General features: G+C 43.6%; 1 protein-coding gene across 1 annotated transcript; it reads left to right on the forward strand.

Moving 5' to 3' along the window:
• The first annotated feature begins 7048 nt into the window (after positions 1-7048).
• On the forward strand, positions 7049-18361 carry LOC138998422 (zinc finger protein 551-like). Its single transcript, XM_070400544.1, has 3 exons — positions 7049-7127; positions 11344-11467; positions 12429-18361. The coding sequence occupies exons 1-3, from the start codon at positions 7125-7127 to the stop codon at positions 14111-14113; spliced, it is 1812 nt and encodes a 603-aa protein (XP_070256645.1). The 5' UTR covers positions 7049-7124; the 3' UTR covers positions 14114-18361.
• The last annotated feature ends 738 nt before the right edge of the window (positions 18362-19099 follow it).

Consider the following 19099-nt stretch of genomic DNA (forward strand, 5'->3'; position numbering starts at 1 on the left):
TTAAGCCAATGTGTAGCATATACTTACACATTTAATCTGCATTGTTTACATTCTCCAGTATTATTTTTTTTTAAGTTTAAGCATTGAACAATACATTAAGTGAAGTCTAGGTTTATAATATTTGTTAATTTTCCTGGTGTAAATACTCTCATCATTGTCAGTTGCAATCTGCTAAAATGATGGCACTGAACATAAACATGTTAAAATACATCAGCACATCATTATATTTTATTTGCAACATGCTGATACAGTAGCAACAAATATGCTCCAGATCTTTGGTAATAAAATAAAATTATTGGGAACTGTCAATTTGTAAACCTTTCTTAAAGTTTAATGTAAGTATATTTGATTTAAAGTATATATTTTTAAGCATAGGCTTTTGGTGTTTCCATGCATTCCTGCATTGCTGAAACCAAGATCCTCCTGCCCTTATCAGTGCTTCATTCTCGGCATGTAAAAGAACTGATGCAAAAACACAGTCTGCCTTAGAAATAGCTTACTTGAAATATATCCTTGTAAAAAGACACTTATGAAACCCTATGAATTCTATCTTGCCTTCCACCACTCTCTGTCATCATGATGGTTTTTGTGTCTATCTATTCATACATGATTGGGTATTTTACATAAATTGCTCCATGTCTTGCCCTGGCCACATACCTCAGTCGGTCGGAGAATCATCTCAATAACGACAAGGTTGCAAGGTCCATCACCGGTCAGGGCAATTACAAGAATCAACCACTGAAGGTATGAGAGTAATGGAACAAAGGAACTGCTATGTCCCTATTTTCCTCTCACTCTAAAATCAATAAATATGTTTATTCACTCAGTCAGTCCACGCACATGTGAACACCAGCACAGCCCAAGGGCCCTGTGGTGACCAGCAGGCAGGGTTCTCATGAGGGTCGAACATGCAATGGTCCAGAGACCAGTATGGGAGGTGCTGTTGCTGTAAGTGTGGCTGGTGGGGATCTGGGCTGAGCTGCACAGTCACCCACAGGGGATGATGACATTCCTGGGCTAAAAGCAAAGAAGCTGGGAGAAGCTTTGGGCTAGGACATGCCTCCGTGGTCTCTGCACCTTCCAGTCGGGGGTTTTATTGCACATTCAGGTGGTTGAGAAGTCCAGATTACTCTCAGGTGGCAAGGCTGGGAGCAGCAGTGGCTGCTAGGCAAGTGGGTGTGGGCAGGCAAAAGGCCAGGGCAGTTGCCAGGGAGAGTTGGTGCTGGGCCAAGTGTGTGGCTCTAAGGCCTTCCCTTGTCACAGTCCAGGCTGATGGTCTCTCTGTTCTTTGGGGCCATGGTTAGTGGGAAGTGGAGCAAGCTCTGTTGCAGGAGTTCCTGGGGGGTCATGACCTGGGAGTCAGCATGTGCTCCAAGTAAACATGTGACCCAGACAGGGCCAACCTAGTCCACTGTAATGAAGTGCTCCAGCCATTACCCTGCCCAGGGAGGGAGAGGAGCTGTCTCTGCAGAGGCTGATTCCCTATCTGCCCAGCAGGAGGGGTTGCAGGCTGCTGAGCCAGGTGGTCCTGTCCTGGGTTACCAGTGTCTTGAAGTTTAGCCCCTAAAGGAGGTTCTAGATATTTATCAATCTAGAGAGAGAGAGTATCCCTGATCTTTCCTTCATGGGTAAACATCCACCCTGACGCACTGAGACTGCTTACTGCCTGCACAGCCCACCCTTCTATACACTTTCCGGGCTGTGCCTGGGATGTTCCACTGAAGGTGATACATGCCCCTGACTGAATTGAGTTGATGGACACTGAACTCTGGGCATGGTGTGGTGCTGGGGTGTGTGGTTGAAGGAGCAGAGAGGTGTGGTCTAGGACAGGGCTGGAGATCCCTCTGAGCAGGGCAGCACCTTAATTATTAATGTTCCCTTTAAGAGAGAAAATTAGTATGGCTCAGCATTTTTGGGGTCCCAAACATTTTGTGCTTAGAAGGCACATAACAATAGCAGAAAATCACTCTTGGTCCAATATTGGGTTATTTTGCATTGCTGATCAAGGCCTTGAAAGACTGCATGACTTTGCAGTCTTTGTGGTTCTTGTTTGTAGCCTGGTGCCTCTATCACTGGTGAGTTCAATAATCACCCAGAATAAGAGTTCTTTGTTGTGCTTGTGTGAACAATATGAATTATATTCTCTGTTCACAATAAGTATTGCATAATTCTCAGCAATGTTTAGGACAGATCTTCGCCACATACTATACAGGAACCATGTGGCATGAATAATGAAATTCCATATGCTGATGTCACTTGTTGTAAGACTCTGAGGTTTAAATGGAACTGCCATTAGGACAGAAACACTGTATTCACAGTGAGTGGGAAAGACTGCAGTAAACTGAAGGAAAAGTGCCCTTCTGAATGTTTTCCAAAGATGATCCAAGGTCTGTGGCTGGTGTGATGTTTGCTTACAGACATTTTCAGGACCTCCATCTCTGTTTTCTGTGGCTGAACTCATTGGCAGAAAAAATAAAGAGTTTGTTGGAGCCCCTGGCCTCACCTCAAGGTTTCCTTAACTGGCAAGACCTCAGACCTTCTCTGACCAGTTATAGGATGTATTTTTTGTAACCAGTCATCATTCCTGTGGATTGTGATAGCAAAAGTCTTCAGTACTTGCCGATATTTGCTGCTCCTGTGGCAAGGCTGCTCCTCCCAGGAAATTAGGAGAGAGTTGGTAGAGCCCATATATGGTTGCGATTTTAATTTCCTAACAAGACAGGGATATCCAGGTCTTTTTTTGGAAGTACTTTTTAAGGCTTTATTAAGTCTATGTATAACTGACATGCAACAAAATGGACTCTTCTAATGTGTGCTTTTGATGAGCTTGAACTTACGAATAAAGCTGTGAAAATGTCACGTGAAATAATCATATATCTCACGCATGTGCAGGTTAGAGCAAAAGTAGGCTTTCAGATGTGAGTATGCAAATCACAGAGTTTATTCTCTTATTTTATATAAGTCTTTTTCATTTTTAAAAATAATTTTGTTGACCTTTTAGTAAGAGAAGAAGGGAGAGAGTGAGAAATGGAGATATGTGAAACATTGAACTGCTGCCTCCTGTCTGCCACCTACAGGGCATCCAGGTGGGCATGTGCCCTGACCTGGGCTGGAGCCAGTGACCTTTCAGGGCAAGGGATGGTGTGCAACCAACTGAAGTACAATGGCCAGGGAAGAGATTATTCTTGTGTTATTATTTACTAACTATTGTATTAATTTCCTTACCAACAACTCTAAACCTCCTTTACCACACCGTATGTTTGCCTCCTGACATTTATAATCTTTCTGCCTTCCCCAGCTCTAAATGCAGTCATTGATTTTCCTTCCTTTACAAGATTAGTTCATAGTTTTCATAATGTAATAAACACTATAATGTGTGTATTCTTTAACAAGTATGGGATTCTTTCATGCTACACAGTTAATTTGAGGTTCAACACTAATGCTTATGTGAAAAGTTCATTATTTTTTATTGCTGAGTAGTATTGTGTTCTGTGAATAACCACTTTATCTATTGATCTGGCTATGGTTTTTTGTTATTTCCAGGTTTGAGGTATTATAAATGAATTTTCTGGGATTATTGGGTTCAGTTCCTTATACAAACATATCTTTTCCTTATCTAACTGTTGCAGTATAGGTGAGTGTTTTAAGATATGCAGAACTGTGATCTGAAATGGTCCTCCCTTTTCCTTCCCAGCCACCCACAATAATGAAAATTCTAGTTTTTCGCTATCCTTGTGGGCACATGCGATGTTTAATATTTTAAAATTGTGGGCCTGAAAATCAGTAGTGTTAACTTGTTTTGTTTTAATTCCATTTCCCTAAGACATTTTTATGGTGAGCATTTCTTTATGTATTTATAGACCCTGTCTTTATCTCCTTTGTTGAAAAGTCTGATCAGAAACTTCTGCCAATTTTTAAAATGAATTTATGATTTAAGCAATAGGAAGTCATTTCACCATGTAAGATATCTGTTTGTAACTCACTCATTCCTCAAGGACTCAACTTCTTTGCCATTTGGAATTATATGTTTTGAATATTGGGAGGAAAGTTGTTTTTCTAAAATTGTATCCTATGTACAATTTAAAGCCCACTTGCATGATACACTTACAAGGTTAACAACATTGCTAACATTCTCCACCATTCAGTTTAAGTTGAAGAATTCAATAGGATATTAAGTGAAGTCAAGGTTTGTAGTATTTGTCAATTTTTCTAGTGTAAATGCTCTCATCATCGTCACTTTCAAACCTCCAAAGTGATAGCACTGAATATGGTCTGATGAGATATTTCAGTAGTAAATCATTATATTTTTTTTCCAACATATTGATGCAGTAGGTACAGATATGCTCAAGAACTTTCATAGTAAAATAATTGGGAAGTGGCAAGTTTTAATTATTTTTTAAACTTTGATGTAAGTATAATTGATTTAAAACATATATGCAAAATAATATTTTTATTGATTTCTGAGAGGAAGCGGGGAGTGAGGGATAGAAACATCAATGATGAGAGAGAACTAATAGGCTGCCTCCTGCATGCCTCACAATGGGGATCCAGCCCATCACTTGAGCATGTGTCCTGACTGGGAATGCAACTGTGACCTCCAGATTCGTAGGTCAATGCTCAACCACTGAATCACACCAGCCAGGCTCTCCTAATCTAAGGGATCCCGCTCGACCTGCAACTGAGGCAGCAGTGAGCAGCAACAGCTCATCCTGCGCTAACCCCCTGAACCTGTGTTCAAGGCCTCCTTTTCTCTGATTCTCCAGTGAGCTCACAGTAGTTTCTAGAGGACCATAGGAGTCCCACCTAGTCTCTCTGCTGTTCCTTGTTCTATTCTAAGCCCTAGATTTTTTTCATTATCCCCATCTTTATTAAATGTTCCCTCAAAATCTCTGAACTCCTGTTGTGAAGTTTTTTCTGCATGAAGTCAAGAACACAAACACTATAGGCCCAGCTGAGGCAGACCAGCTCCAGGCTGGGTCCTGTTCCCTACAAGTTATGTCTGTGACATCCTGTATAAAGACAGAACAAGACATGATTTTGCTTACAAGACTTGGAAGAAAATGTGATGGCCCACAATCACTTTGTTGTATTTGCGTCAAATCAATCTTAACACTTCACTTTTTAGATGTCTTTTATTGATTTTTTAGAGAAAAAGGGAAAGGAAGAAACATCAATGATGAGAGAGAATCATTGAATAGCTGCCTCCAGCATTCCCCCTACTGGGATGGAGCCCCCAACCTGGGTATGTGCCTTGACCTGGAATCAAAACAGCGGTATGTTGGCTGACGGGTACACAAGCAACCACTAAGCCCCACCAGCTGTGCACACTATTATTTTTTATTGCTGACTCTATTATAGATGTTACCAATTTCTTCCATACTCCTCCCCTCTTTTCTCACCACATTACTGTATTTGTCCATGGCCTATGCATATACACACACACACACACACACACATACAGTGGAGCCTTGACTTACGAGTGTCCCAACTAACGAGTTTTTCGAGATACGAGCCGTCTCTCGGCCGATTTTTTGCTTTGAGTTGCAACCTAAAATTCGGGTTACGAGCCAGCTTCAGATACCCCACTGCTAGTTGGTGCAGCAAACATCACAGTGAACGCCACATCAGCCCAGCATCACCTGTCTCACTCGTTCACAATTGATTTGACATACGAGTAATTTGAGTTACGAGCTCCATCACGGAACGAATTAAACTTGTAAGTCAAGGCCCCACTGTACTTTGTTTAAAATATTTTTGTTGATTTTAGAGAGTGGAAGGGAGAGGGAGATATAAAATCATCAATGATAACATAGAATTGCTGATTAGTTGCCTTGTGCATGACTCCACCCACACACTGGGAATTGAGCCTGCAACCCATGTATGTGCCCTGACAGGAAAAGAAGCAGTATCACATGACCTCATCATTTATAAAATATAATGAACAGCATAAATTGATGAACAAAAATAGATTCAGAAACATAGAAGTGTCAAACAGACTCAAACTTGAGAGGGAAGTCAGGGAAGGGAGGGGTTAGGGATCAACCAAAAGACTTATATGCATTTATATAAGCATAAACTATGGACACAGACAGACACTATGGGGGTAAGGGCATGCTGAGGCGTGAGGATAGCTGGGCAGAGCTCAACGGGGGAAAAAGGAGTTATATGTAATACTATATGTAATACTTTAAACAAGAAATAATTTAAAAAATAAAATGAAAAGAACCGTGACCTCCTAGTTCATAGATCGAGGTTCAACAACTGAGCTATACCAGCTAGGCCACATTATTTTAAAATTTACAAAAATACATATTATTTTTATTGTTGATAGAATTATTGATGTCTTCCATTCCCCTCCTCTGTATATATTCTTCGGTGGGTCTCTTGCATTCCTCCTACCTCCTTCCCCTCAGAGATCTGTTAGTCTGCTCTAGTTAGCCAGGCCTCTGGTCCCATTTAGTCCTTCCCTAGCCATCACTCTCTGCCACAACACTTTTATTCACCTAATCAGTGGTCGGCAAACAGGCTTGGCAAACCGCGGCTCGCGAACCACAAGTGGCTCTTTGGTCCCTTGAGTGTGGCTCTTCCACAAAATACCGACTTCTGCGCATGGCCAGGAAGTTTCAATCGCACTGTACGCGAGCGCCTCCATGTGGTAGTTTGTGGAAGAATCACAGTGAAGGGGCCAAAGAACGGCATGTGGCTTGTGAGCCCCGGTTTGCCCACCACGGATAACTCATTGGCTGGGATGCCAGTACTACATTGGGTGGTTGACAAAACTACATTAGCCAGAAGGAACTGCACTCCTGTGGGAGGCACTAAAGAGCATTTTGGTGTCTGTGCATCCAGTTAGGGCGGAACTTCTACCTTTCTCCTTGTGGTGGACATTTTAACCTCTCAGGTCTTTGTTCACAGATTCACAGGCTTCAGGGCGCTTGTGGTGAGGACGAGGAGGCCTGGGAGGCAGCGTGCCTGCTGTGCGGGGTGTGTCTGAGGCTCCTTGAGCCCAACAGCCCGAGATGGGCGTCCTCGTGCCTCCCGAACTCCTCTCTGCTCACAGCAGCCTGACCCCATTTCACCCTCCAGCCTTGGGGACCGGCGCCTCTCAGGTCCCAGAGCTCAGAATGGTGAGTCCCTCATGGGTGACACATGGCTGATGGGGGAAGAGGGTGAAAGGCTGCAGTGCCGCCTTGTAAGTGTTATGCCCAGATTTCAAGGACGCCCCCCCCCCTCCGAACCACCAGGGAGCACCGAGTCCGATGCAAAAGCATAGAGTCTTTTATTCAAGCTAGCTTGGTCTCTGCCTCCATTACTGGATGCAAGAGAGGCCGGAGTCTTGGAAGAACAAAGAATTTATAGGGGTTGGGGGTGGGGGGTGGGGGGTGGGGGCACACTCTGACCACTGCTTTGGCCGATTCCGGTTGGTTGAGTGAGGGCCAGGGGCTAGTGACACAAGAGCAGGGGGTTAGTGTCGCAAGGGCAGGGTGCAGCTAGGGTCTGGTTACACAAAGACGGGGGGTGGGGGGTGGATAGCATCCTTTTGGCCTTGGGCTAGTTTCTCCCGCTTTCCCATTGGCCGAGATAAGGGCAGGCTGAGTAACTGATACATTCTGTGGCTTTTTCTTGGAAGAGGGGTTAAGGACACAGCTATCAGTCCTGTTCTGTCCTTTCATTCCCCCCTTGTCTTGGAACTTCCAGCTCAATTATGAGACGGACTGAACTATCAACTGAACTATTCCTATACACTCCTTGACAAATTGGACTCGTCTGTTAATAATGCAAGAGCCAAAAGTCAACAGCATCAGGAGGATTACAAGGGGTCCGCCGAGGTCCGCTGTCTTCTTGAGGGTGATCTGTAGCGGGTGTGTCTAGTCAGAGATCACCTTCCAGTCAGGCTCCCTGCTGTCCTGGGTACAGAAGGAGCTGGGCTTGTGACCTGGCAGAGACAAACTATAACAAATGGTCCGGTGGAAGGGAAAGAAAACATTTCAGTTTTGACAACCTCTATTGAAATAGGATTTTTCTCCTTAAAATTACCCCTCCGTTCATTAAAATACCAATTTATTTACTGTATTCAATTTGGCCAGATTGTTTGCATAAACACAACAAGAATGGTAACTGACTATCTTTGCTGGAATTTCATGATTGAATCTTAATGTGCCCCGTAGGGCCAGGAGGCCAAGCCACCCAGCTGCCATCAGGCCCACCTGCAGTATCTGCTGAGTTAGGTGAATCCCTCACCTGTAGCAACTCCACCTGAGCCCACACTCTAGGCTTTAAGGCCCATCTCAGCAGCCCTCCTACTCGTTGCGGCCCAGAGTGTGTGGGGGTTCTGCAGGGATGCAGAGGCATCCTTATTGTTCCCCTTCTACTCTGTCCAACTGCCAGTGATGGTAGGGCATGGGCCTGACGCTCCAGCGCCAGCCATCTTCACGGCTCCCAAGCAGGATACCAGGCTTTTCCTTTGGCACTCTTATTGGCTTCATGTCTTCAGAGCTTAGACACGTTCCTTTAAAACATGATACTCCAGTCAAAGTTTCCGGTTAATAAAATCACTATTGAAAACCGGTCTTATTGATTTCATGCAAAGAAATGTATTGCCATGACTTATTAAGCATTGCCAGATTTCAGAGGAATTATATAAGGAGAAAAACATACTGATCTGCTCTAGGATTTTCTGATTTTCTTGCCAGCCCTTTTTCATGGATTTTTCAGAGTTATAACAAAATAGTAACTGTTATATTTCTTTTATCAGTCCCCCCTAAGTACTTTGGCATAACTATTTACCCTCTGTTTAGGGAGGCAGAATGTAAATTATTTACTCTCTCTGGCTTACTGGCCTGTACTATTTGATTAATTTCCTTTTAATATTTCTCTTTTCCTTTTTAAAAATCACGTACACAACCTTTATAAATTTTATACTTCCAAACCAGACTTTAAACCTTCTCTCCATGTCCTTCAAAAATGCATAACCATGCCTCAGATCTTCTATTCCAAACAGGCCTTTCCTAGTTTTCTACAGTTGAGATTTGTACTACCCCTGACATGGGCATGGTCACTCAGGTCTGAAAGACAGTATACAAGCTGCCAACTGTTAGCTGTTTCTCAATAGAGACCAAAACCTGGTGGGTATTCTTTGCCCAGTTGGGCACTTGCCCTCTTGGCAGTCAGACACCCTCTACTCTTGGGGTTTGTTATGCCCAGATTTCAAGATTCCCAAGAAACCACATCAGGGAGCCAGCCAATCCGATGCAAAAGCATAAGAATCTGTATTTCAAGCTAGCTCGAGCTCCCCATCCACCAGACTCGCCGACACAATGGCAGGCCAAGTGGCTGAGAGACAGAACCCCGCCTAGAGATGGGTTTTAAAGGGGGGGTTGGAGTAAGGGGAGGAGAAAGGACTGTGCTCTGCCGATTGGCCAGGCGCAAGTCGATGTCTTGTTCCTGGGTGTGGCTAGCAGAGTCTTAGACTTCCGGGAAGAAGGTCCTTGCCAAGCACGTGGCCAAGGTAAGATGGAGGATGTAGGCCTTACCCTGGGGCAAGGTGGAGGGCCTAGCCCTTACCCTGGGGCAAGGTGGAGGGCCTAGCCCTCGCCCTTTCAGGGTTCACCCCACACAGTCATTCAGCCTTCAGTCTTAAATATTTTTTTTGTAGACTTCCATATTTACGTGAATAAATATTTATACCTAAGTAGACATATAAACATTAAATAAACCCACATTTACACCTTATCAGTGAACACGTACTTTTACAGTCTTGGGAATTTTGGCAGATAACAGGAACACTGCCCAAGTCCCCTTATGGGGGCCTGACAAGAACAGACGTGGGGGCCTTTGGCTGGGGGGTATAAAGTCTCCATTCTTCCTCTCTCAGCACTGCTAAGGACAGGATCATTGGAGAGGTCTCTTCACCTAGGCAAGGCTGTGCTGAGCCATCTGGGGCAAAAGTGGTTTCTGCTTCCATTAGAGGGACCAGGTCAACTGGTAAATATAGGAATTCATGAACCACTTAATGGCCGCCTAACTGACATCGGTGGGGGCGGCAGAACAGTCTGCAGCTGTGGTCCCGGTAGCTCCAATCATGGTGACTTCCTGTCCTGAGAGGGGAGCTACCTTCTGAGTAACTACCGAGTGTTCTGTCGCTGTATCAATCATAAAGTTCACAGTCTGGCCCCCGATCTTCATTTTGACCATCGGCTCATGGGGGCCCAGTTGGAAAAAGCCCAGTCTGTCCTAGTCAGAGTCAGCTGTTGCTAGTCCGAGGAGGTCTGCCTCAGGTGGCTCTGGCCATTAGCGGCTGGGTGGTTTGGATGGCCTTGCCAGCTTCTTCTGGCCTGCTACTAAACTTTACTCTGTCCCTTCTTACACACGCAGAACTAGACCCAAGGCAGCGAGGTTTGAGCAATTTTAAAATTCCTTAACATACATTTTATCATTCATGTTGCAGGGAGGGACCGGGTTGGCTCCTCCTGAATAAAAGAACTATCAAAATAAGGCTTATTTTCTAACTTAATTTGTCCCTGGGTGTGGACAACAAATGACACTAATCAGATTGACATAAACGATTTAACCTTTCTTTAGGGAGGCAAATGCAAAGCATTTACTCCCAAGTGTCATTGGTTTAGGGAAGATAGGATTTCTGACACACTGGTTGATGGGAATGAGGTAGCATTCATCAGTGTTACCCAGTCTTGTAAATCTCCACTGGCATGGGTAAGGTAGAAGGGAAAGAGAGAACTAGATTATGGAGGTGGTGAACTATATTTTTGGAAAAGATGGTGATTAGGAAAAAAATTTAACCATGCCAAGATATATTTGAATTACCTTTGAAGTTGTGCCTCTGGGAATGAAGCTGTGTGAGAGAAGTGTTGCTCAAGGAACTATGTGCAGTAGATTGTGAAAAGTGATGGCCTCAACACCCTGGGATTGGGGTCAAGAGGGTGATTTGTGATGCCATGTTTTTGGTGTCTTAGAAGAACAATCGTAGGGACATTAAGGCTATTTCCTGAGAAGATCAGTATCAAATCACTCACACTCTCTCTATGATCAACATCCCTCTCTAGCCTATGCTTTTGACTCCCACTGTATTATAAGAGGCAGTGTGGCATACATGGGAGGTCCAGAGCTCAGGTATCTTCTATCTGCTCAACTGTCTTAGTTGTTGTGGGAAGAAAAATAGCAGCAGGAAAATAAGAAGACAGTGGCTTTCATGGGATGAAGACCTGGTATTTTCTCTGATGTGTAGTGTGAAAAGAGCGATGGGTGTGGAGGGTAGCGAGTATGACAGACTTACAATCTTAGGAGTGAATCTGATCATGGGCTGTACTGTCCCCATTATGACAGGATGTAAACTTTGAGGACGTGGCCATTGCCTTCTCTCAGGAGGAGTGGGGGCTCCTTGATGAGGCTCAGAGACTTCTGTACTGTGATGTGATGCAGGAAGTTTTTGCCCTTGTATCATCTGTAGGTAAGACCTTCACATTCTCCCAGTGTCCTGAGGTGATGCCCTCTCTTCCTTTATTCCTCAGCCGTAGCTTTCCCTCTCCCACAGCCAGAACATTGCCTCTGCTAATTTTTCCCGCTTTCCTGTCAAACGTGCTGTGGCTTCCAGGGATGAGCTGGATGGGGAACCCTGAGCAAAGGACTCCACGAACATCACTAACACCCATAACCTCAAAAAGTGCAAGAAGTGTTAGGGAGTCAGGAGTTTTGCATTGAGCTTAATGGGTCCCAGCTTGCACTTTCTCTTCATGGGAGGCTTACAGTGTCCGCATGCATGGCTTCAACTTCTGCACTCTTTCTCTAGGTAAGGGTTCTTTGTGGCAGCTTGTGTCATGTTATGGTCTTTATTTACATGAACCATGGGCTGTTCTTGTAAGGCCCCCATTCAATTCTTTGTTATATTTTCTTCCCTGAATAATATAGCAAGCTGTGTTGCTCTGGCCAAGTGCTGACTGCTCACTTCTTCACCACCTATTTCTCTGCATTGGTGCCACTACAGTATTCTGCAACATTGACTTGCACATGTGTTATGACATGCACATACGTGCTAAGTAATCCTCAAAACCAGCTACTCTTTTATTGAATTTTACTTGGAATAAGATGGAGCCAAAACCTTGCACAGCTCGTCCCAGTCCCCAGCAGGCAAGCTGTGCTGAATTTTGTTAGTTGAAAGATTAGCTGGAGATCCATATTCTAATCCATGTGGTGCCTGCCATGTTTGTGTCATATTTCTGCTGAGGCCTTCCTATTTTGTGATCTTCATTAGCCCAGAAAGTCACAAGAGCCTCTTGTTAATCCTTCCTGCACATCTCATATTTTCAGACAATTGCATGGAACCAATTTGTGTGTGTAACACACTCTTGTAACCAGACTTCCCCCTGTCACCACATTCAACATTCATTTCCTCACCATTTCTCACTTTTCAGGTTGTTGGCATAAAATGGAAGATGAGGAGGCCTGTTCTGATGACAGTGTATCTAGACGAGGAGAGTCACAAGTAAGGGCATCTAAGAAAGCTGCAGATACCCAGAAGACCCATCTGTGTAAGCGCTGTTTCTCTGTGTTACAACATATTTTTCACCTGACTGGGTCACATGCAGCATACTTTGATCAGAAAGCCCTCTGTACTGATGCATGTCTTGGAGACTTCTATTTTAGTGCAAATCCTCACCAGGAACAGAGGAATGAATGTGGGGAGGAGCCCTGGAAACAAGCTATGGTCAGGGCATCCTATGTGAGCAGGTGCAGCGTCTACTTATCTTCGGTGCCTTCAACCAGCAGGGAGGTTGGGGAAGACTTGCAATGCAACTCAGAGCTTCCCCAGCACCAGGCCATTCTCAAAACTGAGGAGCTACCCTTTGGCAGTGAGATTTCACAGGAATTTCTTGATAAAAAAAGTCATCACCAGTGGGGTGACTGTGAAAATGCTGCCAGCCACAACCTGAAAGTTGTTCAATGTCAGGGTGCATATTCTGGAGAAATGATTTATGAGTGTAACAAATGTAGGAAAGTTTTTAGGCAAATCTTTAACATCATTGGATATAAGAGAGTTCACCCTAGCGAACAGCCCTATCTGTGTAGTGAATGTGGGAAGTCCTTTCATCGAAGGGCTCACCTCACTGTACACCTCAGAGTTCACACTGGAGAGAAGCCGTATGAGTGTACTGAATGTGGAAAGTCCTTCAGTGAAAGAGGTACACTCATTAAACACCAGAGAGTTCATGCTGGAGAGAAGCCATATGAGTGTACTGAATGTGGGAAGTCTTTTAGCCAAAAATCTAACCTTATTAGACATCTCAGAGTTCACACTGGAGAGAAGCCATATGAATGTACTGAATGTGGAAAATTCTTCAGTGAAAGAAGTACACTCATTAAACACCAGAGTGTTCACACTGGAGAGAAGCCATATGCGTGTACTGAATGTTGGAAGTCTTTTCGCAAAAAATCTGAGCTTATTAATCATCTGAGAGTTCACACTGGAGAGAAGCCGTATGCGTGTATTGAGTGTGGAAAGTCTTTTTCTGAAAAACCTAAGCTTATTAAACATCTGAGAGTTCACAGTGGAGAGAACCCACATGAGTGTACTGAATGTGGGAAGTCTTTTAGCCAAAAATCTAGCCTTATTAGACATCTCAGAGTTCACACTGGAGAGAAGCCATATGAATGTACTGAATGTGGAAAGTTCTTCAGTGAAAGAAGTACACTCATTAAACACCAGAGAGTTCACACTGGAGAGAAGCCATATGAGTGTACTGAATGTGGAAAGTTCTTCAATGAAAGAAGTACACTCATTAAACACCAGAGAGTTCATACTGGAGAGAAGCCATATGAATGTACTGAATGTGGGAAATCCTTCCGTGTGAGGAGCACACTCATTAAACACCAGAGAGTTCACACCGGAGAGAAGCCCTATGAGTGTACTGAATGTGGGAAGTCTCTTAGCCAAAAATCTAACCTTATTAGCCATCTGAGAGTTCACACTGCAGAGAAGCCATATCACTGTACTGAATGTGAGAAGTCCTTCAGTGAAAGAATTAAACTCATTAAACACCAGAGAGTTCACACTGGAAAGAAGCCATATGATTGTACTGAATGTGGGAAGTGTTTTTGAGAAAAATCTAGTCTTATTAAACATCTGAGAGGTCACAGTGGAGAGAAGTGTTAAATTTGCACAGAATGTTTTATTTTATTCACTTGAATAATAACACTGAAGGCCACTATTTGGGAACTATTTTCCGGAATTTAAACCCTTTTAATGGGACATACACTGTACTAGATTCCACATAAGTTTCCAATACAACTGAGGCTTGAAGGAGTGCATTGCAATGGTAACATGCACAGATCTTCTACCCGATTGATTTGTGGCTGAAGAGATTTGCCCTCTACCACCTGGCTCACCTGAAGACTGTGTATCAGTCCCAACCCTTTTGTGTTCAGGGGAAATGTATTCTGTGTTCTCTCTTGTGCTTGAGAACATTATGATTATTCCAGCTCCTGACAGGATCTTCATTCCTTTATCTCTGTGGAGGTAATGCACCTGACCCAGGACTCATCCAGGGCACCCGTCCTCAACTAAGAAGTGCTGCCTCTTTCAGGGATATGTGCTTCTCACATTATGCTGTGATGAATTGTTCCAGGTGTTGATTCACCAACCTGCGAACCACTTGCTGTCCTCTGTCTGGTTTATGATCTTTTAGTAAAGGTGTTTTTCTTTTGTACTTTTAATTATTTTGGTTATATTCAACTCCAGGGATGATTGTTAAGCACAATTATGATCCATCATCATAGAGTTAACAGATATGGTGTGGTTCCCAAACTTTCTTGCTTTAGGAGGGACAGCATCATGCCAGGAAATCACTCTTTGACCAATTGGCTTATAGTGCATTGCTGCTCATGGCCTTGAAATAAAGACTGCATGACTTTGTGGTTCTAATTTGCCTGTTTGTCCCAGGACATGTTGTGCTATGTAGGAGGCATCTAATTTTTTTCTTCTCTCTCACATTGATGTCCCCCTCAATCTCTTTCTTCCTTTCTCCCCTCCCTTGCACTCTCTCTCAAAATCCATGGAAAAATATCCTCAGATGAGGATTACCAAAAACCTCAAACATTCACCCTGGTGTCCTGCTCACTTTTCAGCCTTTGCCTCAGATGCTCCCACTGCAGCTGGGTACACTGTATCTTTCCCAGGGTTTGGCAGAGAGGAGGCCCAGGCAAGGCACTGGGAGGGATTTGGGTTCTGTGTCTGCCTAGGATGAGCTGGCCAGGGGTCTTCTGTCCATCCAGAGGTCTCTCGAGCCTGCTCTTCCCCACCCCCGGGCACCTGGCCTGCTGCACATGAAGTTAGTTCTGTATCTGAGAGAAGCCCCCTGATGCTACAGGTCCCCAAATCAGTTCAGATTTAGAAAGTTCTGCCTCCAGCCAACCCACTCACACCCCTGAGACCCACTGGTGTTTAAGTCTCATTTTCACTTTAGAGATTATTTTTCACTTTAATTTTATTAAAATTAAAGCACGACTCTCCCCCACTCCTCACCCAGCCGGTCCTGGAGATAGCATGGGTTCTCCAGGATATGGTAGTGTGTATTGTCAGTGGTGAGAACATTCTGCAGTACAAGCATTTTCAGAAGGATTGGCTTGGTCTTCATATAATTCCACATTTGGAGGATGAGTTGTGGACAGTGTGCCCCTCCCTACGTTTTGCCTGTGCATGGGAGACCTGCAATGAGGCGTTAGTTCCTGGATTCTGGAGAATAGTGTGCTGCTGGGGTGTCTGGTTGAGGGGCAGAGAGGTTGTGTGCCTATGAACGTGTTCCTGCCAGCTCATGGGCCAGGTTCCTTGAGTGGGTGGGCTGAGGGAAGGCTGTAGGGATGAGAACTTGAATCCCGTTGGATGGAGGCTCGGCAGCCATGTGTTGAGGCTGTGGATACTGTTGAGCCCAACTTTTTCAGATGCCCCAAATACAGAGTCCCCTGTCCTTGGGAACTGGCATCTAGTGGAGGACAGTCCACAGAGAATGGACCAGCAGCTATGGGGGGAGGTGAAACCAGCGTTAGTCAGTGGGGTCTTCACTGAGGAATTCTGGGAAGTGGTGGCAGGCTCCAGGTGGAAGCCTGCCCTGTGCATATACAAGCTGTAGGGAGGTCAGTCTGGCTGGTTTTAACAGCAAGGATCAGAAAGTAATACAAATAAATAAATAAAATAAATGGGGGCCTAATAGGCAGATGTATTGTGCATCTTGTCTTGAGCCAGACTGGAAATACAACTAAATCAAAGAATATCCTCCTGGTATTAACAAATTACATGCACCTGAGCAGACATTTTACAAGAAGGAAGGGCAGAGGATGCCTGGACTACAGCAAGAACTGGGAAGTGAGCTTGAGAGGGACAGCCAGCCACTGGGCCAAAATGGTGAGGAGAAAGCTGTGTTGCACCAAAGCTGCATCCCTTCAAGAAGTGGGTAACATCCAACTGTGTACAGGAAAAGCCACAGGGCAGCTGGCTTCTGGGGAAACTGGAGCCAGTTTCAACATACATGCTCAAAGTCACTAATCATCTGAGAAAGGCAAATCAAAACAACGAGGTACCATCTCACACCTGTCAGAATGGCAATCATCAACAAATCAAGATAAAAGCGCCGAAAGGCTGCCCCATGAAAACTGGCCAAACAGCACGGTGCTGGAGGAAGATGCAAAAGAGCAGTTTCATTGTTTTGCTTTTGTTTTTATTCTCTAAAGGCAGAACACAGGACTTTTCTATTGCAAACACTCAGTTGGGGCTTTGGAGCAGGGAGAGAGGCACAGATTGTGGTGCCTGAGGAGAAGCTGGGGAGCGAAGCAGAGCAGGGAGAGGTAGCCAGGAGTCCATCATTGGGACATTCTTGAGTCTGCAAGCCGATGCTCTATCCACTGAGCCAAACCGGTTAGGGCCATTGGGACATTCTTAACCTTCAAACCTAAATGGCCATTTCTCCCGTGGGTTCTCCTATCCTTCCTTCCTTCCCCTCATAGTTCCATTGATTCCGTGGATATAAAATGAATGGCCACACTCACCAAGCACTGCACAAAATATATCCCTAAATGTGGGTGCTGCCTAGAGTCCCTATTTAGCTAATTGCGCATTTTCTCACTTCCACTTGGGCATGTGCGCGCGCGCGTGTGTGTGTGTGTCTGTATGTGTGTGTATTTTGCTCAGTAGATGGAGTGTCAGCCTGCGGACTGAAGGGTCTCAGGTTCGATTCCGGTTAAGGGCATATACCTTGGTTGCGGGCACACCCCCAGTAGGAGGTGTGCAGGAGACAGCTTATCATTTCTAACTCTCAATCTTTTGCCCTTCCTCCCTCTAAAAAATCAATAAAATATATTGAAAAAATAAAATAAAATATCCTATATAATAAAAGGCTAACATGCAAATCGACTGAATGGCGGAACGACCAGTTGCTATGATGTGTACTGACCTAAATAGACACTTTTCAAAAGAGGACATTCAGAAAGCCAAGAGACATATGAAAACATGCTCAAAGTCACTAATCATCTGAGAAATGCAAATCAACACAACAATGAGGTACCATCTCACACCTGTCAGAATGGCTATCATCAACAAACAACAAGTGCTGGCGAGGATGCGAAGAAAAAGGAACATTCATGCACTGCTGCAGACTGATGCAGCCACTATGGAAGACTGCAGTATGGAGTTTCCTCAAAAAGTTAACACTTGGATTGCGGGAAACGAGTTAAGTCGGCTGACGTGAATTGCGCGTACTCTGCGGGAGCCGTCTTAACTCGGTTCATATAGATTTGCGGTGGAGTACGGGAAACGTGTAAACTCGGGCCGATTGTAACTGCGTATTACCAAATATTTGTTTGTTTGCCGTTCACAAAGATACCTACCTGCGTATGCGAACCGTTTCATACCCATTGGGGTAATAGGTATCATAAAAATCCCTTGTAAGTAGAGAACACTTTATGGCGCTGGTCGAGTACAATACCGTTAGGGTACCAATGTATTGTTTTCTCATTTTATAACCGATATCCCTGGATATCTCACCATGCAAAGAGAATAGTTATTGAGAAATACTTCTTGTGTCCGGACGTCTTTAGTTTTGAGTTTTGTGAATATTATTACGTGTTTAAATATTTAAATAAATTGTGATAAAGACATTCATATAGAATTTTTTAACCAAATAAAATAAAATCGTTCCGCAAAGTGTTCGCATAATAATTAAAGAAAATAATTAATAAAAGAAAAACATTTTGAGAAGGTGTCGCGTATGTTCCGTTCATAAATTGCGCAGTGAGACACGCTACATGTGCAAATTTTGCAATATACCTCTACATAAAGGGGCGTGTTTTGAAAAATATCATACGCTAAAAAACTATTAATTTCTATTTGTTTTGATTTATTATGAAAATTTTATTTTAAACTTTAAAAATATGTGTATATTTTTAGGTAATAAGTATTTTTTGGGTTTTTCGTATTTAGTTTATATATATCGAATTATTTATGTACTGAATAGATAAAAAAATGTCTGTGATTGAATAAATTTTCATTTTTTACACAAGAAACCGAAAATTTCATTTCAATCGAACCCATACTTCAAAAGATATAGGCATTTTAAACTAACTCTGATTTTGCTCGGGAAACCTAAATAATTGCCCGCGCCATCTTATATTTTGGCGGGAAATTCACCCGACACCGTAGTGTTAAAAATGGAACTCTATTTGACCCAGTGATCCCACTTCTAGGAATATATACCCAGAAAAAAAGAAACACCAATCAGAAAGGATATATGCACCCCTATGTTCATAGCAGCACAGTTTACCATAGCTAAGATCTGGAAACAGCCTAAGTGCCCATCAGCAGATGAATGGATTTGAAAACTGGTACATCTACATGATGGAATACTATGGTGCTGAAAAAAAGGAATTCTTATCATTTGCAACAGCATGGATGGAACTGGAGAGCATTATGATAAGTGAAATAAGCCAATCAATGAAATAAAAATATCACATGGTGTCACTCATTTATAGTTAATTAAGACCATTATAAACTGATGAACAAAAATAGATACAGAGACAGAGCAACATTGAACAGACTGTC

This window comes from Myotis yumanensis, unplaced genomic scaffold (assembly GCF_028538775.1).
Source record: "Myotis yumanensis isolate MYYU_CA2020_CCGP unplaced genomic scaffold, mMyoYum1.0.hap1 SCAF_20, whole genome shotgun sequence".
Lineage (NCBI taxonomy): Eukaryota > Metazoa > Chordata > Mammalia > Chiroptera > Vespertilionidae > Myotis > Myotis yumanensis.